Genomic DNA, 25,429 nt, shown 5'->3' on the forward strand with positions numbered 1-25,429 from the left:
ACCCATCTGGAAATTATTGTGCACTTTGATCTTAAGGATGTGAGGGCAGCTTTTCATTATCTACCGAAAGGGCATTCTTATGGAATAGGAATAATTTATTATTATTATTATTATTGGCCAAGTACATTTTCCAACCTACTTGGAATTTGTTTCGGCTACATTGCAATGTAAACATACAGACACTGTTCCTCTCACAATACAAAGAAGCAAAGAAACCCCACCCATATTTTACCTCCCCTTAAGCTGTTATACAACTACAAATTTAACAATTTAATGGCACAAGGGGGGAAAATTATGGAAGTGAAGACTGATTGATAAAAGCAGTTTTGATTTAAACCTACTCCCTTGCCAAATGAGAAAGTCCCATTGAACCCAACAGGGCTTGCTTCTGTATATAAGGTGTGCTGTGATGAGGAAGGAATATTGTCTAGTTGCTCATAATTACTGAGTATAAAAATAAATTCTCAACTATTTTGTATTAAAATAGGGTGTTAATGTTTATATTCCAAATAATTATTCTGATTTTTCAAAATAAACAACAAAGTGGTGCTGACGTTTTAGGGTAGAAAATCCGGCTGTTGTAACTTGATTATTTCTTCCACAGGTGAAAAATCCTCATCTAAATAATATTTAAGTTATAGAAAGGAAGATGTGGCTATACAGTACTTTCAAAAGGGGCCTAATATCTTTACCCAGAAGTCTCACTTAGTTCAATAGGGTTTTCTTACTGGACTGCAGCTTTTGTTTCCTTGTTTGCACCTTTCAATCCAGACATGGAATCTCTCAAGAGCCTTCTATTATTAAAACAATCATTTTCTGCCCCAGATGCCTTTCATTTTGGGGGGAAACAAAATAAAATAAAAAATTCTTTCCAGTAGCACCTTAGAGACCAACTAAGTTTGTTCTTGGTATGAGCTTTCGTGTGCATGCACACTTCATTTTGGGAGTTTCCTAATACTCATTTCCCTGACTTTGGGAGCCTTGGTAATGCACTCATGACATTTTCCTCAGCAAGAGGTTACAGCTGCTGTGAGAATAGTACTGTTAAGTTGTGGGTGGACACAACAGACGACACAGCGATTTCCAAAACAGCTCTTATTTATTTGCAGGCTGGAACAGAACTGAACTGGAGGCCTCAGCCACCAGCTTATATAGAGCTCAGCTACAATGTAACAGTAACAACATTCTGCAGCTAACCAATCCCTGAGTGTCAGTTTCTAATCCTTCATTTGCATAAGCTGACCTGAGTGAAAACCGCTGCAGAATAAACTATATACACACACACCCCTGGTGGCCAAGGTGGGAACTTCAATACATAACAAGTACCTTGTTGTATTTTGTAGCTGAATAGTTCTCTAGGATATAGGAAATAAATTGTTTATTAAAAATAACTTTGAAGTTAAATCAAGGTCTTTAGAAATATCTAAGGAGTCTATGGGACGCGGGTGGTGCTGTGGGCCACAGAGCCTAGGGCTTGCCGATCAGAAGTTCGTCAGTTCGAATCCCCGTGACAGGGTGAGCTCCCGTTGCTCTGTCCCAGCTCCTGCCAACCTAGCAGTTCGAAAGCACGAAGTGCAAGTAAATAAATAGGTACCTCTCCAACGGGAAGGTAAACGGCATTTCCGTGCGCAACTCTGGTTCGCCAGAAGCGGCTTAGTCATGCTGGCCACATGACCCGGAAGCTGTACGGCGGCTCCCTCGGCCAATAAAGCGAGATGAGCGCCGCAACCCCAGAGTCGTCCGCGACTGGACCTAATGGTCAGGGGTCCCTTTATCTTCACCATTAAGGAGGAAAATAATAGTACAGAAATTTTGTAGGTAGCTTTGGGAAATGGCCAATTGATGTGGAAACAGAAATCTGAGGGTAATATCTATCAGTAATAGCAGATCACTACTTCACACCAGACTGCATATAATTTCCCCCCTAGATGGCTTGGTACAAAAGAATGCCTAAAGGCACCGGCACCAGCATATATTGCCACTTCCATTTGGGTAACACAGTGGTAATACAACACACTTCTGTTCTGCATAGTGATGAAATCCAGCGAGATGATGTGTGGGGTATATAAATAATAATAATAGTAATAAATATTACTACTACTACTACTACACAGAAGGGGACAGATAGTTATTAGAACACTGAGCATGGCTAAGACTGTCATCTGGAGTGTCCAGCTTCCAAGAACAAATGAAATGGAGACCAGAGTTCTGTACATATATTCCAAATAAAAATAGAGGCAGAATGGATCCAAAACTTCTGATCAAATTCAGTCCTCTGCTAGAAGACATAATTGTGCATCCTTATCCCACACAGCCCCATGAAACCGGACAAAAAGTGTCATGTTCAGGGTGGGTACACCCCAAAAGCTGCCTGTAGCATGTTGTTGTTCTTCAGTCGTTCAGTCCTGTCCGACTCTTCGTGACCCCATGGACCAGAGCACACCTGTAGCATAATTAGCTTCAAATAGTTCAACCACCTTCTTTAGTTCTATATTCATCTCGACACATGCAAAATTAGCACTATGCGTATGCAGTTTTAATGAATTATTTAATACACATTTCAAATTTTAGAATACATTTAAATTTTTACACTGCAGCAGTAAAAGTTCAGATTTAATTAAAGGAATTTTCTGTGCATAGTTTCATCTTAACTCGTATTTACCATTATTCAAATCTCCATTGTCCACTTTTCTCCCTCGGTCAATTCCAGTTGCTATGGCAAGGCAGCAATCTTCAAAGCATTTATATAAAGGTTTTCAAATCTTATTTCTTTGATGAAGCAGCAAGACTGGGATTTTTCAGCTGCCCCATCTGCTGGAAGTGACATGCAACTATGTTTCATTTGCCATCATTAAAGCTGGTTAAAAGTATTACAAAGGAAATTCTAGGAGACATTTGAAATATTTGTTGATCTTTGATTGAAATAGAGAAGCACAGTGCTTGACTTCTCTTCCTGAATCCATCTCAGATTGCTGTAGCTTCAGTGAACTCTAGCAATGAGCAGGGACAGTATGGAACATATCGGACTGAACAACTTTTTAGTTATTACTATTGTTATTATTAATACATTGTTCTATAACTGTGTACAGAACATCTTGGAATGTTGCACTAACAGCAGTTGTTCTGGGGGGGTGACTACAATGGCTATTGATATCTATGTAGAACTCCCATCAGCACAAACTTGTTTAGAAATGAGATTACTCTTTCTTATTCCAATTAATTTTCTTCAGGCAACTGTCTTTCCTCCAGATATCAACAGGAAATTATCCCAATCCAAAGCTCCATAAATGTTCCAGTGTACACACTGAATGTATGCGGCTTTGCTATTAATTAAATGAAGAAGTCAGGCCCCTCAAATGAAATGGCACATAGAGGAAAGGACTTCGAAATAGAGGGACTCTGCACACCTGCTCTTCTGAGCGTAGAACAATGGTAGAAAAGGGATAAGTTTTGTTTTTCTTTCCTTTTTAAAAATATTATGAGTTTGATGCAGTTTTATGATATGTTATGGGTGTGTGTTTTAAGGATTTATTTATTTTTTGGATTAGTGTATGTATATGTTAACATTTTGTTACTTTTTTGTTATTTATGTCATATTTTTTTAAACCATTGTATTCATGTTGTACGTTGCTTTTGTTCATGGCTCCTGATGGAGAAATGTTTTACTCCGAACCATTATAGTTGTTCATTAGAGTTCACCATTATCCGTTCTCCTTTTTTCATTTTGTTCATTTGGGGTGCTTTCTTTTCCCTTTTCTTGTTTCACCCATGAAGCAACAAGCTAGGAGGAGCACAGAGAAGAAACTCCATGGTGCATCTGCAGTAACACCGGATGCCTTCATCTGCCCCAGCTGCAACAAAACATGCCTCTCTCGTATTGGTCTCTACAGCCACAGCAGGCGCTGTAACTCTCCAACCATTTGAATTCCTACTCAGCTGCAAAGCTACTGGGAGACCTCGGGCCTGTCAATATCTCTTAACTTCACCCACCCCACAGGGTTGTTGTGAAAATAAAATGGAAGGGAGGGAAAGGCATGTGTGCAACTTTGAGTTCCTTGGAGAAAAGGTGGCATATTAGAAGTTTAGCTAATAAAACAAACGGGAAAGGAGATTTGTGGAAATGCAAATGATGGAACAAATGATATGTCCCTTTTGGAACAGTTAATTTAGTTTTAAAAACACTGAATCTAAAAGTGAGTGGTTGCTGGTTACTAAGTCAGCCTGACTGATTCTCCTCTGAAGAAGTATGTTCCTATCCTATCAGTTGTACAGAACTTTAGTTAGTGAGCAGCTGGAAGGTGGAGCAAGCAATGCTAATGGCTCAGCAAAAGCTGATTTATCTACTATCTCTAGAGGTTAATGTTTCATAAAGTGGCATGGGCACCTGTTTGCTAACTGAAAGCATTGGAGCTAGCTGTATCTTGTAAATACAGTGCCACAACTGCTGTAGCAGAAACATTAATTTAGGACTAACATGTTATACATTTGCTGGTTTCGTGCAGATCTCTATCTTTAATCCCAGTTGCTTCGGTGTACCTTTTGAAGAGAAAGTATCCTCTTGCTCATTGCTCTTAAGGATGTATTCCCATAAACAATTATTTGGGAATGCCCACTAAACTCAACAAAACTTTATTTCCAAGTTAATATGCTTATGACTAGCCTGCACTTTTATTGGGTGTGTGTGATATATGAAGTGATCTCACGTAATGAAACAATAGGACAGATGTGTTGGCAAAACTGCCCTGTCTCAAATCTATATATATAAAAATGTTCAAGATGGGTGCGCGGATGCGAATGCCTTGCTCCATAACCGCTTGACCGGTTGCCTTCAGATTTGGACACAACATTCCTTGGCCATATGGGAAGGTTCTTAGGTACCTAGATTGCAAAAATATCACACCTTTCCCAGGTAAATCGTGAATTTGTGCAAAAAACAACAACAGCGCCCTCCAGTGGACGTCAAAGGAACACACGCTTTACAACAACAGACTTCAGAAGTGGGTGGGAGGGGGAGCAGAACTTGAGGTCGCCTCAGCCAATAGGCTGTTGACCGGGGAGGGCCGAATAAACCTTTAGCTACCACCGCCATAACAACTCCTTGCCTCAGGCTCAGCCAATTCCCATTTTAAAACAGTGAGCAACAGACATGAGAGTGCGGAGGTGACGGAAGAAATCACAGCACTCAACAGAACAACCTGTGGAGAGCCAGGCGAAACCGGGGGGGGGGGGACTGGAGAGAAGGGAGGTAGGAGATCAACACAGTTTTGGAGTGACCACGGAGAGTGCGGGGAGGGGAAAAAAATCACGCTGCGTGAGTGGGAGGAAGACAAAAGGGGGGGACTGAGAGGAGGCAGGCTTAAGTTCATCGGGATAACGTGTGGGAAACCAGGTGAAAACCGGGGGGGGGGAGGAAGACTGAAATGGGGCACATGGAAGTTCGTGGGCATAAGCTGTGGGAAACCAGGCAAGAACGGGGGGGGGGGGGAGCCACAGCAAGGTGTGGCCCGGCCAGCTAGTCAGATATAATCATGTAGCTTATATGATCAGCCCTCCATGTTCCAAATTCAGCTGTGCTATTTTATGGCAGCCATTCTAAGCTGTTTCTAAGTTTCCCCCAAATCAATGGCTCTTATTTCCAAGCCAGTGTGTTTATGACGAGGGTATAATAAATTAAAAGTGCTAAAACCGTTGTAAGTTAAGAAAAGGAATTACATTCTAATACTTGGAACGTGTGTAAGGCTGTAAGTTCATTGCAAAATAATAATAATTGATCAGGTGTATTTTTGCCAGCGGAGTTGTGAAAATATTGGGGGGGGGGGTTCCGTCAAGCTGATGTCACCACACAACACAGGTAATGGAGTTTGTGGGGTGGCATAGCGACTGCAGTGGGGTGGGGCAGTGTGTTTCTGTTTCACCTCTATACCTTCACTCCTAATTCAGACAGAGACATGTTCCAAATCCCTGGAAGACAGCTCCCAACCATTTTATATAGACACTGAATAGCATAGGAGACAGAGTGGACGTCTACAAGACCCTACAGACCAAAAGCCATGGGGTCAACTAACAGAAGGACACAGCAGTCTGTGATATTGAAAGCCACTGAGAGATCAAGAAGAAGCAGTGGGGTCACACTCCCCATCCTTCTGTGGATAAAGGTAATCAACCAGGGTGACCAAGGTTGTTTTTGTGATAAGACCAACTTTGACTTGCTCATTATGGTCACTTTGTTTCAATATCTGTGCTGAGTTTCAATTTAACTATTACACTGTACTTACTACTTGTTGCAATGGAGCATAAGTCGCTGGTTTTTAAAAGCTGGGTTAGTAGGGTGGTTTATTTGTGTCAAGCAACCTGAACTTTTATAATATTTGATCAGCAAACTCCCTTCAATTATTGAACATACCATTATTATCATCATTAACTTGTTGGCATCCATCTGTCTTGAGAGACAACAGAGCGTATTTCTAGAGGTGAAGCAGCACTGAAGTGACCTCCCCTGCGGCACAGGCCTGGGCAATGTGCATGGAGGTCCTGGGCTGCCCAGATGACAAGCCCCACCTCTTGGCCTCACTGATGTAGTCCAAAGGAAAGCTTGGCTTCAGGAGTTGCCGGAAGAAGCACAAAAGCTGCCATCCAACCATTTTAGGGACTCCACTCAGGCTTTGTGTAGGGTTAACTCCTTAGCCTTTTCTTCTCCCAAAGATGTCTCACAAGGCAGTGGAGGTTTAGGATTGGAGTTTTCCTTCTCCTAGATGGGCTATCTTCCTAGGTTGATGAGACCCATCTGCCCCTCACTTCCCTCTTCTACAGCATGTGCCAAAACCGCCTTCTTGACCGTTGGACCCACTATTGGCCTCGTCTGCTCAATCTGCCAGAGCCTATCTTCATATGCAGGGGAAGTCCCTAACTCACCAAGGGTTTGAGACCCCTCAGCTGCCATTACCTGGTTAAGCTGGCCAGTCAAAGCCGTTCCCAGGGTGTGCCTACAGTCTCATGCTTTTAGGAGCCACAGCTAAGAACTGACTGTAATGTGAACGTTTATTATTACAGCCCTTGTCCCTGACATCCTTGGACAGCTCTTTGGTCTTGGTCATGGTGGCTACTTTGGAATCTGCTGGACTGATTGCTTCTGTCGACAGGTGCCTTTAGTACAGGTACTGTAATGAACTGGGATTACAGGTAAAACCTCTCCCTTACAGCAGGTGCTTCTAATCTCAGCTTGTTACATACAGTGAATATACCAGGTAGCCTGACATCTGGCCGGTTGATAGGGGATCAAATACTTATTTCACTCATTATAATGTACATCAATCTCTGACTTTTGTCTTCTAGGTTTCTGGGGGTTTTCCTGTTGTTATTCTGTCTCTTGCAGCTACAATAAACTTACCATTAAAATTATGGACTGGTCATTTCTTCATCAGGGGGCAAACGGGCAAATTTAGCAGGGGATCAAATACTTTCCCCCCTTACTATAAGTCCAGTCGCGAACGACTCAGGGCTTGTGGCACTCATCTCGCTTTACTATTTATTAAATTTGTATACCACCTTTCATTCAAAGATCACTGGGCAGTTCACAACATAAAAATACAAAATGAGAACACAAAATACATAATAAAAACAAAACAAACCATTGACCCTCCTCCCATAAACACATTTAAAAGGACATAGAATGTTAATCAGCCAGAGGCCTGGTTAATGAGAAACATTTCTGCCTGGTGCTTAAAAATATATGATGTAGGCACTGGTTGAGTCTCCCTGGGTAGAGCATTCCACAAGGGGGGGAGCCACTGCAAAAAAGGACCATTCTTGTGTTGCCACCCTCTAGACCAGGGGTCCCCAAACTAAGGCCAGGGGGCCAGATGCGGCCCAATCGCCTTCTAAATCCAGCCCGCAGACGGTCCGGGAATCAGAGTGTAGAATGTGTGCTTTTATTTAAAATGCATCTCTGGGTTATTTGTGGGGCATAGGAATTCGTTCATATTTTTTTTCAAAATATAGTCCGGCCCCCCACAAGGTCTGAGGGACAGTGGACCAGCCCCCTTCTGAAAAAGTTTGCTGACCCCTGCTCTAGACCTCTTGTGGAGGTGGAACATAAAGGATGGCTTCAGATGCTGATCTCAGGTTCTGAGTAGGGTTCTATGGAGAGAATCAGTCCTTGAGGTATTGTGGTCCTGAGCCGTTTTACAGGCTTTATAGGTCAAAACCAGCACTTTGAATTGGAGCCAAAAACTACCAGTAGTTGGCAGCCAGTGGAGTCGGGTGAGGATCAATGTAATATGTTCAAACCATCATGCTCCGGTGAGCAACCTGGCTGCTGAATTCTGCACCAGCTGAAGTTTCCAAACTGTCTTCAGGGGCAGCAGCCCTACACATAACACATTGCAGTAATCTAACCTAGATGTTACCAGAACATAGACACCAGCAATTAGGCTCAGGGGCGTTCCTAGCCCCTCGGCTGCCCGGGGCGGGAAGCCAAGGGGCACCCCTGGGGGGCGGGGCATCGTGGCGCGTGCGTGCGTCATGACGTCATGACGCACGCACGCGCGGCGACGGCCCGGCATCCCCGGGGGCGGGGCATCGCTGCGTGTGCGTCATGACGCACGCGCGCGCAGCGACGCCCCCGCCCCTGGGGTATGCCGGGCGGGGGCTTGGGAGCATCGGCGGGCTACAAAGAGCCCCGAAGCCGCAGCCATAGCGCAAAGGGCTGCCAGGCTGCGGCTTCGGGGCTCTTTGCCGCCCACCGAGGCTCCGGAAAGCGGCGGCCCGGCATCCCCGGGGGCGGGGCATCGCTGCGTGTGCGTCATGACGCACGCGCGCGCGGCGACGCCCCGCCCCCTGGGGTATGCCGGGCGGGGGCTTGGGGGCATCGGCGGGCTACAAAGAGCCCTGAAGCCGCAGCCATAGCGCAAAGGGCTGCGAGGCTGCGGCTTCGGGGCTCTTTGCAGCCCACCGAGGCTCCGGAAAGCGGCGGCCCGGCATCCCTGGGGGCGGGGCCTCGCTGCGTGTGCGTCATGACGCACGCGCGCGCAGCGACGCCCCCGCCCCTGGGGTATGCCGGGCCGCCACTTCGGGAGCCTCGTCCGTGCAGCGCTGCTGCTCCCGGGGTGACGGAGGGAGCGGCGGCGCATGGGAGTGGTGGGACGCGCCGCCGCTCCCTCCGTCACCCCGGGAGCAGCAGCACTGCACACACCCGCCTAGGGGCGGCACCAGGGGCGGCCCGCCCCCACCGCCCCCACCCTACGACGCCCCTGATTAGGCTATTCCTGTACAAATAGGCGCACAGCTGGGCCACCAGCAGAAGACACTGATGGAAGACACTCCACACCACTTAGGACACATGAGCCTCAAGGGACAGCAAGGGATCCAGAAGTATCCCTGAGCTATGTATCTGCTCCTTCAGATACTAAATACTGCTAACTTCCTTAAACTGCATTCCCGCACTTACCTGCGACTAAGTCCCATGGAACTCAACGGGGCTTAGACTGCACCGCATAACAGATCTCATGCACCGTGCACAAAAAAAGAACGAGGGGCTGCGAGCGAGACCTTCAGGCATGCAGGATTGCAAACAGCAGGGTGCTTTGCGGAGTGCACCCGAAGTTTCATGCCTGTGTGGCTCCTTCCTTCTTACACCCAATTTATTTAGGCGACCGTGGAATCCGCCGACGCGCTGTGCCTTGAAGCCTGGTGTTGCGATGGCAGCCACCCACCTCGGGAGGTGGGGGAAAGAGTTGCCCCCACCCAACCCGCAGTCTCTGGGACGGCTGTTCAATGTTGCTGTCCCCTTTCGCCTCCTCTCTCCGTCTCCCAACCCCAGCGCCACTTCCTTCCCGGTGTCTGCAGGGGTCGCTCCTGCCTCACTTTGGCGCCGGCCTCTCCCTGCCGCTCGGTGGCGGGGTCCGTCCGAGAGAAGCAGCCGCCGGAGACGAGTTGGCGCCATTTTGAAGCCGACGAGTGGGGAGGGGTGGGGGGGGGGGAGACGCACCGCGGCGAGCTGCGGAAGGGAGGGAGGCGGGTGCGCGGCGATTGGCTGCGGTGCCGAGCGGCGGCGGCGGCGGCTACCCGAGCCTAGCGCGGCGGGGCCAGAGAGCGGAGCGGACGAGCTCGCTCTGCCTCGTCTTACCCGCTTCACGAGAAGCAGCGGCGGCGGTGGCGGCAGCCCCTGGGAAGGTAAGCGCAGCGCCCTCTTTCTCTAGGCGGGGAGGAAGCCCGTTTCGCGCCACCGCCAGCCCTTCGGCGATTGAGCCAGGCGGCAAACCGAAGAGGCGGCTGGGGCTGGGGGGTGGGGAGGAGGACTACTTGCCCCCATGGCTCTTCTTCCAGGTCCCCCCCCCCCGGTGCCGCTTCTCCCGAGCCGCCATCCCTCCTTCGCCTCGGCCGTTCTCTGCATATTGAACTTGCCGCCCTTTCCTCCGTGGGGCGATTGTGGGTCTGTGTGTGTGTGTTGGGGGGTGGCGGGAAGATGAGCAGCGTGGGGGCGAGTGACCTTGTCTGCTGAGGAGCCTTCCACATCCCGCTTTAATGCACACATTTTATTTTTTATTTTTTTCGCCTGCCCTTCCCCCGCCCCATTCTTCCCCTTCCCGGGTCCCCCTTTCTACAATCCTTATCTCTGGGAGAGAGACAGCAGCTGCAGGCGGCAGAAGGCTTTTGCACCTCAAATGTGGCGCGGCTGCCCTTTCCCCACCCGCCCCAATAGAGCCGCTTTTTCCTTGCAAGACTTGAGCGGCTCCGAGAGCCCCGGAGCAGCCTTGTGCTTTGGCTTCCCTAGTTGGCCTAGTCCCCCACCTCCTCCTCCTCGGAGAGGCACCCTGCCCCAGCTCAGCCCCTTCCTGCTGCCATTGGCTGGGGCCTGGTAAGGATGGCGGTGGAGGGAAGGGGAAAGAGGGACTCCAAGCTCATTCCCCCACCTCCTTTTATGCTCTCTTAACTTGCCGTGCATTGGAGGCGTGTCGCTCTCTCTCTCTCTCTCTTTCTCTCTCCCTCCTTTACGGAGGAAGTGGGGTGGGTGCTGCTTGCCTCGAATATAACATATCCAAATCGTGCTAGTTTGCCTTGCACTCGTTGCTTCATATATTGAATAGAGGCCAGTGAGTTGCCATCATTGTGACAGCCAGGTCGCTCTAGGATAGCCTTTACTTTTTGAAAGAGAGTTTGTCTGATCCACGGATCCCGGGCCTGAAATTTCAGCCTTGCAATGTAGTAAATAAAGATGCTTCTCTCTCTGCAGCTCTGCTCCTTTGATGGTTGATAGAGGAAAAAACAGATCAGGGGTGGGCATAACCTCAGATCAACAAGATGACTAGTACAGCTCCTGCAGTGATATATATATACAGTATTTACTGTTAAAAGTAAAGGAATTCACAGGTGCACGGTATTTTCACTTTGCAATGATTTCTTGTGGAGACCTATAAGTGCAGTGTGAAGTATGTCTTGCACTGTCATGTTGTTCATTAACTTGGATTTAATGCATTTTTGAATGACTGCTTTTCTGTTACAGTTCTATGTGTGTTAATAGTATTTTGTCAAGCCCTACATAGGTAGTTCTGTTTACTGCTGCATTGTGAGGGATAGTGTTAGCCCTGTGCAGATGTCTGCCAACAAGGTTCTGGTAGTTTGGTTTTCCTCTATCCTTCATGAGTAGATTGTGTCTTACACACAGAGGGTAGGCTCTGTACATGCAATCTAGGACTTGTATTTTGTACACACACCAGCATTGTGCATAAGGTACAGTCTACACGTGGAAATCAGGGGTGGAGCTTATTGCAGCAACCCCACTTTGCATGTGTTCAGTATACTATTCTGAATGGGTGTAATGTCTTTAAATAGTATTCATTAGCAGCTAGCTGTGAAATCTGTTACATCAGGAAAAACATAAATGCCATGCTTAAGTATTTGAGGCTGACTATTGAGATTCATATGCAGTATTGGTATCTTTTAATTAAGAAACAATTCCAGAATGTTTCTTATTCTATTATTTTAAATTGGTCATAAATCTATATATAGTAGACTTGCAAATAGTGAACTGCCTGGTGAGCTTTGTCTAGTAACCACTTTCTGAAATCATACTTTGATGATGATGATGATGATGATAATAATAATAATAATAATAGTAATAATAATAAATAATAATAATAATAATAATAATAATAATAATAATAATTTATTATTTGTACCCCACCCATCTGGCTGGGTCTCCCCAGCCCCTCTGGGCAGCTTCCAACAAAGATTAAAAATACATTAAAATGTCACACATAAAAAACTTCCCTAAACAGGGCTGCCTTCAGAGGTCTTCTAAATGTCAGGTAGTTGTTTATCTCTTCGACATCTGATGGGAGGGCGTTCCACAGGGCGGGCACCACTACCAAGAAGGCCCTCATCCTGGTTCCCTGTAGTTTTGCTTCTTGCAGTGAGGGAACCGCCAGAAAGCCCTTGGCGCTGGACCTCAGTGTCTGGGCAGAACAATGGGGGTGGAGATGCTCCTTCACTACCTTTCTTCCCCTCCACTACGTAGTTGGTGTGTGTGTATATGGCAAATATGAATATAGCAATGGTTGTTGTATTTAGCTAGCAGGAAAAATGAAGGGGACTCATAGGTGGAACTTCTTATTTGTGTGCTGTGCTGAGTGTCCATACTGTCACTAGGAAGTTTGTGAATGAAGCTGTCCTTTTTCCCTCTCAAAGAGAGAGGGGGAAAACCTTGGTTGTGGTTCTTAGTTGTGGTATGTTCTCCCTAGGAAGTTACCGGTAACTTGTCGTCTACTTCAAATGTCTCCTTAGGAAAGGCAACTCTCTTTTAATTCTCCCATACCTTTTAACTGCTTTTATGTACTGCTTTTACTGCTAGGGCAAGGGAGGAAGGTGGTTAGAGGGAGTGACTGTATCTGACTTCACTGTTTGCAAGGTCAGATACAGTCTACTACTCAGAATCAAAATGCTGGAGATCGTTTCAATGGATACTTTTCTTGTTAGTGCCAGGTGAGAATGTAATCAGCTTGCATCCTTAAGTCAATAATAGTTTCTAAAACGTTTACATTTGTAAGAGTTGTAGCGCTATCTAAGGCTGTAATTACACACTCATTTATTGGAAGTAAGCATACGTGAAGTAGATGGGGCTTCTGAGTAGACATGTCTGTTGTTGTTGTTGTTCAGTCGTTCAGTCGTGTCCGACTCTTCATGACCCCATGGACCAGAGAACGCCAGGCACGCCTATCCTTCACTGCCTCCCGCAGTTTGGCCAAACTCATGTTAGTAGCTTCGAGAATACTGTCGAACCATCTCATCCTCTGTCGTCCCCTTCTCCTTGTGCCCTCCATCTTTCCCAACATCAGGGTCTTTTCCAGGGAGTCTTCTCTTCTCATGAGGTGGCCAAAGTACTGGAGCCTCAACTTCAGGATCTATCCTTCTAGTGAGCACTCAGGGCCGATTTCCTTGAGAATGGATAGGTTTGATCTTCTTGCAGTCCATGGGACTCTCAAGAGTCTCCTCCAGCACCATAATTCAAAAGCATCAATTCTTCGGCGATCAGCCTTCTTTATGGTCCAGCTCTCACTTCCGTACATTACTACTGGGAAAACCATAGCTTTAACTATACGGGCCTTTGTCGGCAAGGTGATGTCTTTGCTTTTTAAGATGCTGTCTAGGTTTGTCATTGCTTTTCTCCCAAGAAGCAGGCGTCTTCTAATTTCGTGACTGCTGTCACCATCTGCAGTGATCATGGAACCCAAGAAAGTGAAATCTCTCACTGCCTCCATTTCTTCCCCTTCTATTTGCCAGGAGGTGATGGGACCAGTGGCCATGTCTAGGATTGGACTATAAGTTCCTGAATACTGTGTAAATGTAGAAAATTCACCTATGGAGAGTCTTGCCATGAATTGAGTACTGTAGTGTGTACTGTTAAACAGATTCAAGCTAAAATAAGACATCCTTTCCCGCTGAAGCTCTTAAGAATAATGTTCAGAATATCTCTTACTGTTCTTAAATGTTTAGGAATAGTGTTGCTTGAGGAATTTGGTTTCTTTTTCTATTATCTGGCACTTATTACATTCTTGGAGCACAACCTTGTGCTTCATTGCTTTACCATTATAAAAGAGTTTATAATGAGGTTAAAATATAGTTTGGTGGTAGTCTAATATTCGAAAAAGAGAAAATATATGACTGAATTTTCAACTGATGGCAAACACATTGGAATGTAGCACTTTTAAGAGCTCTTGCCCATTTATTCTATTTAACACTGTTGCAGCACAGATCTATCTAGAATGACACAACTTTGGCAGAAGGTATTTCTGGAGTAGTGATTGCAAATTTGGTTACCGGTAATCCGTTGTCATGTAACTGCAAACTTGTTTGATCTAAGTGTTCTTTGGTGATGTATCCCTGACAATTTTTCTATGAAAAAATGATAACAGTGACTGTGATAGTAAATACACCCTAATGGCAAAATGTGGTTCATTTTGGGAGCATTGTATGCTACAGATTTTCTTGTTTTTCCAGTAGAAAAATGGTCAGTGGTAAGTGCTGAAGTTTGGAGATGCTGCGTGGGTGGCAGTTTGTGTCCTAGAAGGACTACCTGTTAGACCTGCTTATTGTGAAATGCACAGTGAAAAGTGAGCCAGGGGGTGCTTTCACCCCCACAAAATGGTTAAAGTGTGGTTCTGGTTTTTTCCTACCTTACTTTGCAGCCTGGCTTCAACTCCAGATGAGCTGCCAAGGAAGATCCTTGCTCAAAGCAGTATTTGATTGCACTAGGGTGGGAACTGGGTTAGCTTCTAGATGTTGGACAACAATTCCCATCATCCCTGACCATTCACCATCCTGGCTGGAGATGATGGGAGCTGTAGCTAATCGTACCCCTATTGACTATAACAGGCATCCCCAAACTTCGGCCCTCCAGATGTTTTGGACAGGACTACAATTCCCATCATCCCTGACCACTGGTCCTGTTAGCTAGGGGTCATGGGAGTTGTAGGCGAAAACATCTGGAGGGCCGCAGTTTGGGGATGCCTGGACTATAATCTAGCCCATGGGTTGGAAGTTCTGTCCCACCATAATAAAGGAAACAAACTTATCCACATAATTGTTATATGTAGAAATTCCAGCTAAATAAGTACTAAATGCACTGTATTGTCAGCTCATTGGCCGACAGTTGGATGGTATGTATAAAATAAATCAAGGTGCCACCTTGTTGATATAATGAAATTGACTGGGAAATGTCATTGTGATAAACCCAGAAGCTTAGACACAATAAATAATTGCAGATTTGGGTTGACAAGAGTTATGATTAAATCTCAAGTGGTGCCTTGAATTTGATGTGAAATATGCTGTTCAACTGCTTCAGAACAGTGAGTGTAACACCACCAAACTTTCTGCTGAGTGGGAAATTGCCAAGAAAGTCACAGTTATATTTATAATTTACTATTTCTTGAAATTGCTGTTAAATTGCAGAGTCAAGGAGGCTGTAGAAAGAAATGTGACTTGCATTAAAAGCTGTACAAATGAAGCATCGCTAAAATGAGAAAAATAAAAAGCAGAAATTAAGGCAAAGTAAATGTAAGTTGACAGTAAGGCAAGTCAAGATAGTACTTGTGGAGCAAACTCATAATATTAAAAAGTGAGCACACTAGAAGTAGGAAACTCTCTGGAGAAAGATGTCAGTATAAAAGAAAATACTGAAGGAAGGGAAGGAAACTGCAGGGAAGCTAAACAATTTCTTGAACCTGTGTTAAATTGCAAGGATGTTTGGGGGGGAGAGGCCCATATGTGAAGCAGTGTTTTGGGGAAGTGAATTGTGAAGAACTGTATAAAATGGGGATGAAAGAGGATAAAGTTGTAGAACTGACTGAAAAATTAAAAAGAAACTAGTCTTCAGAGTCTGTTGGTGTCCACATTTCAGTTCTTAAAAGAACTCCAAAGATCAAAGTAATGAAGTATTATTTGTAGATTGCAGAGATGTTTTCAAGCAGACTCTGAAAAGCACAGGATATTCCCTATGTGGGGTTGTTGGGCAACAAAATGGTAGGGAGACTGTAAGGATGTGTCAAGTGATGCACACCAACAAAATCTGCTGTTGGGTCTAAACTGACCATGGCTGTGAAGAAGCTTAATTACATGCATTTTTGGTACAGCATTAAAAAAAAAACATCATGCACATCCCTGAACACCTAATTTCATAAATGATATTGTAAAGCTTGAAAACATACAGGAAAGGGCAGTGGGAAGGGCAATGCAACCCCATAATCTGCTGTGCTGGAGGGGATTTAGATGTCCACCTAGGGCACCTCCATTGGCAGCAAAACCCGACTGGCAATGGAGGTGTCCACCTAGGGCGGGGGTCGGCAACCCGCGGCTCCGGAGCCGCATGTGGCTCTTTTAAAGCTTTGCCGCGGCTCCGGGGCGGGGAAATGGTGGGGGGCGCTGCGCCTGTGGCCCGCCTGCGCCCCCCTGCCTGGCTTTTGGGATCGGCAGCAGAGCGCAGAGTGGTGGAGAAAGCAGCATCCCCGCTGCATTCTCCACCCCTCGCCCTGTGTGCCGATCCCAAAATGGGATCGGCGGCTGGGCGCAGGGTGGAGAGAGCTGCATCCCCGCTGCTTTCTCCACTCTGCGCCCTCCCGCCGGTCTCAAAAGCAGGCTTTTGGGATCAGCAGCAGGACGCAGGGTAGACAAATCAGCGGGGATGCAGCTTTCTCCACCCCTCGCCCTGTGTGCCGATCCCAAAATGGGATCGGCGGCTGGGTGTAGGGTGGAGAGAGCTGCATCCCCGCTGCTTTCTCCACCCCGCGCCCTCCCGCCGATCTCAAAAGCAGGCTTTTGGGATCGGCGGCTGGGCGCGGGGTGGTGGAGAAAGGAGCGGGGATGCTGCTGCTTTCTCCACCACCCCACGCCCTGTGCTCATCCCGCTTGCTTTGAAGGGAGCTGAAAGCTCACCCCTCCTCCCCAGCTCCATTCAAAGCAAGTGGGGATAAGCCCTCTGAAGGTGTGCGTGGGCCCCTTCAGAGCGGCTCATCCCCACTTTTTTTAAAGGGAGCCAGGGAGAAGGGGTGAGCGTTCACCCCTTGTCCCCAGCTCCCTTCAAAGCAAGCGGGGATGAGCTGTTCTGAAGGGGTGCATGGCGCCCCTTCAGAGCGGCTTATCCCCGTTTTTTTAAAGGGAGCCGGGGAGAAGGGGTGAGCGTTCACCCCTTGTCCCCAGCTCCCTTCAAAGCAAGCGGGGATGAGCTGTTCTGAAGGGGTGCCTTGGCCTATACAAACAGTGGGGTTGAACAGAGACTGTGTTATGAAAATGCCTGGTAAAAAATCTCATTTCTGCCATGAACTCACTGTTACGAATTTATAGAAAAATGTACTGCATTATTCTAGTACAACACAGTATTCAGACTAAAAACAACTCACAGATTTGGTTTATAAAACACACCAATGCAATAAAGCAAGGTACAGGCACAATTGTTAAAAACACCTTAAGGCAAGTGATCAGACCATTAAAAATTGTCCTAGCAGATCATGCCTGCCAGAATAAAAGTGTCTAAACTGTTTTGCAAAAGACCAAAAGAGAGGAGGCTTGTCGTTAACTCCCAAGGCAGGAAGTTCCATAGTCTGAGTATGTCCACAGAGAATGGCCATCTCCAGCCTCTCAACCAATTGTCTGTGCTCAGCTGATGGGATGTGGACACTAAATACTATTGTCTTAGGTAAGTCACTTTCAGCCTTGGCTTCAGTCATGCACCTGCAACATGGCTATAAGAACATTCACTATAGCATTACAAGGCTATTATAGGCTTGAAACCACTTGGAACCAACCAAGAGACACTTTACACAATGGCCCTAGGTCTTGATGCCGCCCTAAAAAGTCTCTGCTAATGGTCTGGAGACAATCAGGAACCGTCTGAGATGTGGTGAATCAGCAAAAATTGAGTAGATTTAGGAAGTCTCTGTGGGCAGGTTGCTTTTGCTTAAGTTTTGGCGATTTCTCCCCTCCTTTGATTCTTTGCCATTTCCTCACACTATATCCATGACTATATACCTGAGTGTCCCTTGACCACCTGGAGGGGCTTTTCATGGGGTGCATTGGGAAGGGAGGCAGCAAATCCTAAGCAGCCTTGAACTTAGGGTGTGCCACCATTGAAACTGAAGTAAAGTCACCAGATCAGAACATTTTTTAAATACCGGTAGTCAAATCACTTTCTCCAGCACTTATTGAATTCCACTACCTTCTGTCTTGGACTGAAAAAAAGAGGTCCTCATCTCTGACCTATCAGTACTTTCAGTGATTAGTTATGAAGACCTATGACTTCTTATACAGAAAACTTCGTATCCACACAAAAGGTTAGGGGAAGAGTTGCATTATTATTTTTTTATTAAGGATTGTCACCGCAGCTGATGAGTTTTGCTTCTAGCCTACATAGCTGGTTTCACAAATAACTAAGTTCTACCTGTTACAGGTGGGTAGCCGTGTTGGTCTGCCATAGTCAAAACAAAATAAAAAATTCTTTCCAGTAGCACCTTAGAGACCAACTAAGTTTGTTCTTGGTATGAGCTTTCGTGTGCATGCAAGTGTGCATGCACACGAAAGCTCATACCAAGAACAAACTTAGTTGGTCTCTAAGGTGCTACTGGAAAGAATTTTTTATTTTGTTTTAAGTTCTACCTGTACTGTATATAGATCCTAGTGATTGCATTATGATATTCTTCAACGAGACATTTGAACTCACATTGTAGGTACTGTAGTATTTTTGCCAAACTTGATGGACTAGGATGAAATCTTGTTTCTCTACAAAACAGGATTGTCAGCATAGACTATATAAATTGGTGCCAGTCAGATGTAAAATGGAACAATATACAGTTAATAGCAATCTTTGTTGCCTTTTGCTCATATTTGCTTCCTTTCTGTTGTTAAATATTTGAAACTGTGTGGCAAGTTAATAGAGCTGTGTGAGAGAGGTTCCTTTTCAAGGTTCCTTTATGAAGGTTATTTATTACTAATAATGTTTGATTTCTTGGGGAGCATTGTGGTGAGCTTCAGTTGGCTAGTAATTTGTTGTTTTAAAATGCTATGATAATCAACTGATTAAGCCCTGAAAGTTGTATGAATCTGAGGATTGTGGTTAACTACTGTATCTTCAGGAATATGGTTGATTCCAAGTCACAGAAAGGTAATTTATTGTGTGTGTGGTTTTTGTTTTGTTTTTTTGCTACTCTCCTTTGGAGAGAAGTTTTTCAAGCATTCAGTGTTGGGGGGGCGGGGATCAATATTGCTTACTTTTTTAAGAAGGCTTTTCCTGAAGAGTGAATCAGCCATTTTATATTGCATGTTATGCAGAGTTTTGAAATTTGATGCTTTAAAAATCTGTTTGTAGATTGTTATGAATGTTTGTTGGGAAGCAGTTTATAAATCTTAAATAAAAGATTATTTAAAACTTAAATATGTCTTGGGCACTTGTTCAGTGGCATTAAATACCGGTATACAAAACCAAATGTCGGTAGCATCTTGTTTTCGGTTTTCAAAAGCAAGTGACTTCCAGTTACTGAAAAATTTGACACATTTCAAGTTTAGCTTCCATTGTGTGTGGAAGACAGTTGGAATTTAGCTTTTTAATCTGCTTTTGAATTCATTTAGTTCTGGAATTGGTTGCCTTGAGTGAAAATATTGAGATAAACATACTTGACTATAAATTAATTCTGGTGGAGGGGGAACTGAATTCTTGTTGAGTTTATGTTATTATTGGTTGTTATTGCTTCTGTGTAGATCCAAGATGGTGCTTGGAATGAAAACTGGGATTCTTGAATGCTACAAATTGGTGGAACACAACAACATGCAACTGAAATGTCAGTTGTATATCACACACACCAGTGGGTTGGCTTTCCCCATGCCACCCTTGTTGCTTGAGAATCAATGATTTTGATAATGGAAAAACTCCATGTAATAGGTGTTACACCTTCATTGGTTTTAATGACTTCTTGTAAGTCATGGTGTGTGAAAATTCTTTGGAGAGCTTTTAATGCAGGCAGTTTTCCTTTATCTGTGTACTGGTGACTTTTCCACCACATCTATTCTATAGGTATGCCCTATAGAAGTGCTCTTTGAAGAGCTGGTGTGGGCAACCTGTGATCCTTGGCCAAAAATTATGTGGCTCTTGAACTTTAAAAAAGCATGTATCAGCAATTAGTTCAGACCTCAGCAATCTGTTACTGCCTCAGCAAACTGCTGGATAAGAAAAGTGGGGAGAAAGACCCCTCCCAAAAGTGTTAGAAAAAGACCCAGCAAGAAAAGAAGGTGACAGAAAGAGGGAAAAGAAGGTCATGGATAGAAGGAGAAAAATGTGTTGGCTTCACACACTTTTGACTCTTGCCCTACCACTGGCTATAGCCTCTCACACTGCCATCACGCAGCCAGTTATAAATTACACTGGGCAACAAAAAAATTGTTGCATTTACACCTGCAGTTGTTCTAACCTAATTTCGACATGCTGATTTCATATCTGAAGTTGGTTTTGTTCTGTAAGCTCTAGGTTTTTTTGGCAATTCATGTTTTTCACTTTTCACCATAATCTTTGTTTTTCACAATGCAAGAATTTAATATTTTATTAAACACGTAGCCAAAGTAGTACAATATGAGCATAAATGTAACTGACTTATATAGCATTGAACATGATATGTATATCTATGTGGTATGCAAAAAAATGTATTCCCTTGGGATACACAGTATCTACAAGCTGTAGGTATGATGTATCTGGGGGGTGGTCTTGGGCTACACCTCTTCTGTGATGTATGTATGATATATGGAGGGGTGGTCTTGAGCTCCAGGGCAGGGAATTTCAAAATGTCTATATAAGGGCGGGCGCACCTTCGTTCTGGGTCCTCCTCTCTCCTGCATGTGAGGGGAGCACCCTGTTGCAACAGCTTTAATAAAGATCAGGTTTATTAGCTGCTTTGCTTCTCAATATTCTCTGGTTGGTCTCTTGTTATTTTCTCCTACCGATGGAGAACCTACAAAGGACTCTACAGTATAAGGGCTCTTGTGTACCCCATAAGGGAATAAGGGCAAATTTTGTTTATAACAGTGTAAACAAGCCTGATGCCTTTTGTTATGTATGTGACTGCTACGCACTTCCTCGTCAAAGACACAATATAACAGCGTTTGTGAGGCGTGCCTATTGTCATAAACAAAATCTGCCCTTATTCCCTTATGGGGTACACAAGAGCCCTTATAGAGTCCTTTGTAGGTTCTCCATAAGAGGTATGACTTTTTCCTATTACTTTGCTTGCTGTATCTTCCATTATCAAATGCTGCAGCATCTCTCGGGAATTGCTTTCCTCTTTTCTCATTTTTTATATAGAAGCATAGATAGATAGATAGATAGATAGATAGATAGATAGATAGATAGATGGTGGATAGATAGATGCCTAGCTTATCTTCTATTCCTTTATTCACCTTGTAAATAGTTTTATATGAAATAATGGGTGTACTAGTAGTTTAAAAGACACAGTTGACATCAATTCTAATATGAGTGTAATGTTTTTCCAGCTTGTAATGTTTCTTATCAGGGAACTGGCTTATGCCCCATGAGGTACAGTAGCTCCTATGGGAGGGGAGTGTGAGTATTTAGTGGAGGATCTCCATGCACTGATTCCTCTTCAACGACATGTACACCAGTGTGTGCCAACCACTCTTGTAATAGGAAGTTAGTGCTATGCCATACAACCATCTCTCTGTCTTGAGTTCTGGCCTGCAAATTACTCCTTTAGAAGTAATTGTGGGAAGGGTCGGCCTGGGAAGGAAGAAAGAGGGCTCCTGCGCCCAACAATCCCCTGAGTCACATTTGTTCTTAGGGATGTATTGCGTCACAGATTACTTTGGATAAAAGTTCTTCATATAGCAAAATATCCATTGTTACAAAATTGAGATTTTTTTAATGTGTGTGTGTGTGTGTGTGTACATATGCACACACACACACACACACACACACACACACCATGTTTCTAGATATATATTTCTGTCTACATGTAGAAAAGTTAAAACTTGAGGAGGATTCCGTTGAAGTGAGATTAAGAGTCTCCTTTGAAGCATGTGCTGTATTCAGACATTAAATTATAAATTAACTAATTCCATTTTTAAAATTATACAATTATTGCTGTCTCTTTTGCTTTCTCTTACTCTGAATCCCTGACCCACTTCTTAAAAGTATCAAAATGTCAGTTTCTCTACATTTGCAATAGGGAGGAAATCATCTAGGTTTAGTTTCAATGAGATTGTAAAATCTTGTCTTGGCTATATCTAAAGTAACTTTCATATTGAGCTAGTTAGCTTGTTCAATGAAAACCTGTCTGATTATTAGCAGATGTGGTACAATTGCATATTGGATGTGTAAAAGTGTAGCACAGTTCAGGTAGAATTGTTTGCACATCACTTAAATTTGTTCCTTGGTTTATAAAATTGGCCACTTCGGTGTCTTAAAAACAAAACAAAAAAGAAATTAGATAACGGTGTGATGGATATGAAACATTATCTAATTCCATTTTTCTCTGTTCCAGGTTTTAAACCGGCATCATGGCTCATTCAAAGACTCGAGCCAATGATGGAAAAATTACTTACCCACCGGGCGTCAAGGAAATATCTGATAAAATTTCTAAAGAAGAGATGGTACGGCGGTTAAAAGTGAGTGACCAGTTTTATTACATATTTTTCTATTACATGATGAAAATGTGTCATAGTGAACTGTAGTTACCATATTTTTCTGTGTATGACTAGGTTTTTTAACCAAAAAAATATGTTTAAAATTGGGGCTCGTCTTATACACGGGTAGTGCTGAGAGGTGTTTTCTTATTTGGACTCCCCCAAAATAGGGGGTGTCTTATATATGGGGGCGTCTTATACATGGAAAAATATCGTCATTTGCTGCTGAAATCGGCAAAGCATTCTCATCATGTACATCAAACTACCAAACTTTCTTTTTTTTAAACAATTTTTAAAATTAATTTTATCATAACACCAACAAAACACCAACACAAAAACTACAAACAATAAAAAAATCATACCCCACTACCCCACCAAAATACTTATCTAAACCTAACTATTCTTCTATATATCATTGTAAGTTGACTTCCTCACGTCCTCTCTGACTGCTTTCTTTGTAATTCATCTTTAGTAATTTCCTTACCATTTTCTGATCTTATATTAAAATACTATTCAACTTATCTTAATTTTAATAACCTTATCTTAATTTTAATAAGCTTTCAAACAAGGGTCCCCTTCCCTCCTTCTGCTCAGATCTGTGGAGGCAAGAGTTGGTCACAGTTATTTTTTCGGTAAATATGTTGGTGGGGGGGGGGGAGAGAAGGAGAAAGATGTCCTAGCTCTAAGCTAGCTAACTCAGTGACAGTAAGGACAGTATTTCTGAAATTCACAGATACTGGGAAACCGAGAATGAAATAATGACATGGAAGTCAAAATTTGAATATAGTGTTTAGTTAAACACCCAACTGAATGTAATAGTTCTTACATAGATACTAATTGGGTATAGTTATTATTTATTGGTCTAAGGTGAAGCCACCATCCTTCTTCGGACCAGCAGGGACATCTTGAATTTTGATAGAATCATACATGTTGACAGTACCGTACATGTTGGGAGATGGGTCTTTGGACACAAAGACAAGAGGAGGTGCAGTTGAGACATGACCTAGGGTGGATGTATGTGTACAATTCTGTTGCCCCACCATGCATGAAATCTATGCATATTAAAATGACATGGTTATGCTCCATCATGTGTAGGCTGCTTGCTAAGTATGGAAACTGGTGCTTCCCCAACATTGTGCAGCCTAAATATTACATCCTTTCTTGCTTCCACAGTGTGCTTCTCCTATTCTCTGCACACACAAAAAAAAATCCAGTACCCAGCTGGTATCTTAATTGGATTCCTATTTGCAGTTAGCTGAATCATTGGTTGAGATCAGCATTACCAGAGGCCAGAAAAGGAGAAGTGGAGTTTCCAACTGTTAGTTTTATGGAATCTTCTATGTCATCATCTTATAGATGCCTTACTAAGTCTCTCGTGGAAAGAATTGTATAGATATTTAGAGTGTTAAGTAGTACATAATTGATTACTTTTTATATATTTGAAAAGAGATACTCCTAAAAATTGATCACTCGCCATTTATATTACAGTTCAAAGACAGGATACAATTACGGGGCCAAATGATTTGTGATACACTGACGTTTTCTCAGATATAAATTGGCTCCCCCCCCCCCCCAGTATAAAGGGTGATAATGTATAAACAACTGTTTGTGCTTCGTGCAACTGAGCATTACAGTCATACCTCGGGTTACAATAGCTGCGGGTTGCGTTTGGCATGGGTTACTTCCGGGTTCGGCGCGTCATGCATGAGCAGAAGTGCTAAATCGTGCTTTGCGCATGTGCAGAAGCACCAAATCGCATCGCGCACATGTGCAGATTTGGCGCTTCATATTACATGTTGCTCATGTTGCAAACGGGGCTCCGGGACGGATCCCGTTCGCAACCAGAGGTACCACTGTACAAAATCTTGAAATTTTAAAATTAATTCAATAGATGCCTTCTGGGTTTGTAAATAAGTTTCTAGGTATACCTAGAAGATTAACTTTGATTGTGCTCTTCTCTTTGTAATTTGGCCTGCTCTTAATAATTTTAGTCAAAACAAAATAAAAAATAAACAAAATCCTTCCAGTAGCACCTTAGAGACCAACTAAGTTTGTTCTTGGTATGAGCTTTCGTGTGCATGCACACATCTTCAGATACACTGAAACAGAAGTCGCCAGACCCTTATATATAGTGAGAGAGTGGGGAGGGGTATTACTCAGAAGGGTGGTGGGAATGGGTGATTGGCTGATAGGTGTGCAAGATGAGCAATTAAATAGTCCTGAGATGGTATGTTTGATACTATACCATCTCATAAACATAATAAACATACCATCTCAGGACTATTTAATTGCTCATCTTCTAAGATTGTGTATGCCATCAAATGCCAACAGTGCCCTTCAGCTCTCTATATTGGACAAACAGGCCAAACTCTACGCCAAAGGATAAATGGACATAAATCTGATATCAGGAATCACAAAACAGAGAAACCAGTAGGAGAACACTTCAGTCTCCCAGGACATTCTATCCAAGATCTCAAAGTAGCTGTCTTATTACAGTACAAAGGAATTTCAGAAATAGAATGGAAAGAGAAGTTGCTGAATTGCAACTCATTACCAAACTTAAAACCATGGAGAGACCTGGTCTGGAGAAAGACATTGGATTCTTATCTCATTATACATGACAAAGCTATTTTTAGCCATCTCACCCCTTGCTTTTTCCTGTAAGACCAATTGCAGTCGTCAACAGGTTTTCCACACCTATCAGCCAATCACCCATTCCCACCACATTTCTGAGCATAGCTGTCAAGTTCTCCCTTTTTTAAAG

General features: G+C 43.9%; 1 protein-coding gene across 1 annotated transcript in view; it reads left to right on the forward strand.

Moving 5' to 3' along the window:
* Positions 1–10,082: 10,082 nt before the first annotated feature.
* Positions 10,083–25,429, forward strand: part of PDS5B (PDS5 cohesin associated factor B) — a 72,267-nt gene continuing 56,920 nt past the window's right edge. The window contains exons 1-2 of the mRNA XM_033146484.1: positions 10,083–10,170; positions 22,524–22,647. Of these exons, the coding sequence (XP_033002375.1) occupies positions 22,540–22,647 (108 nt within the window). The 5' untranslated portion in view covers positions 10,083–10,170; positions 22,524–22,539. The remainder of the gene's footprint in view (positions 10,171–22,523; positions 22,648–25,429) is intronic.

Source organism: Lacerta agilis, chromosome 4 (assembly GCF_009819535.1).
Source record: "Lacerta agilis isolate rLacAgi1 chromosome 4, rLacAgi1.pri, whole genome shotgun sequence".
NCBI lineage: Eukaryota > Metazoa > Chordata > Lepidosauria > Squamata > Lacertidae > Lacerta > Lacerta agilis.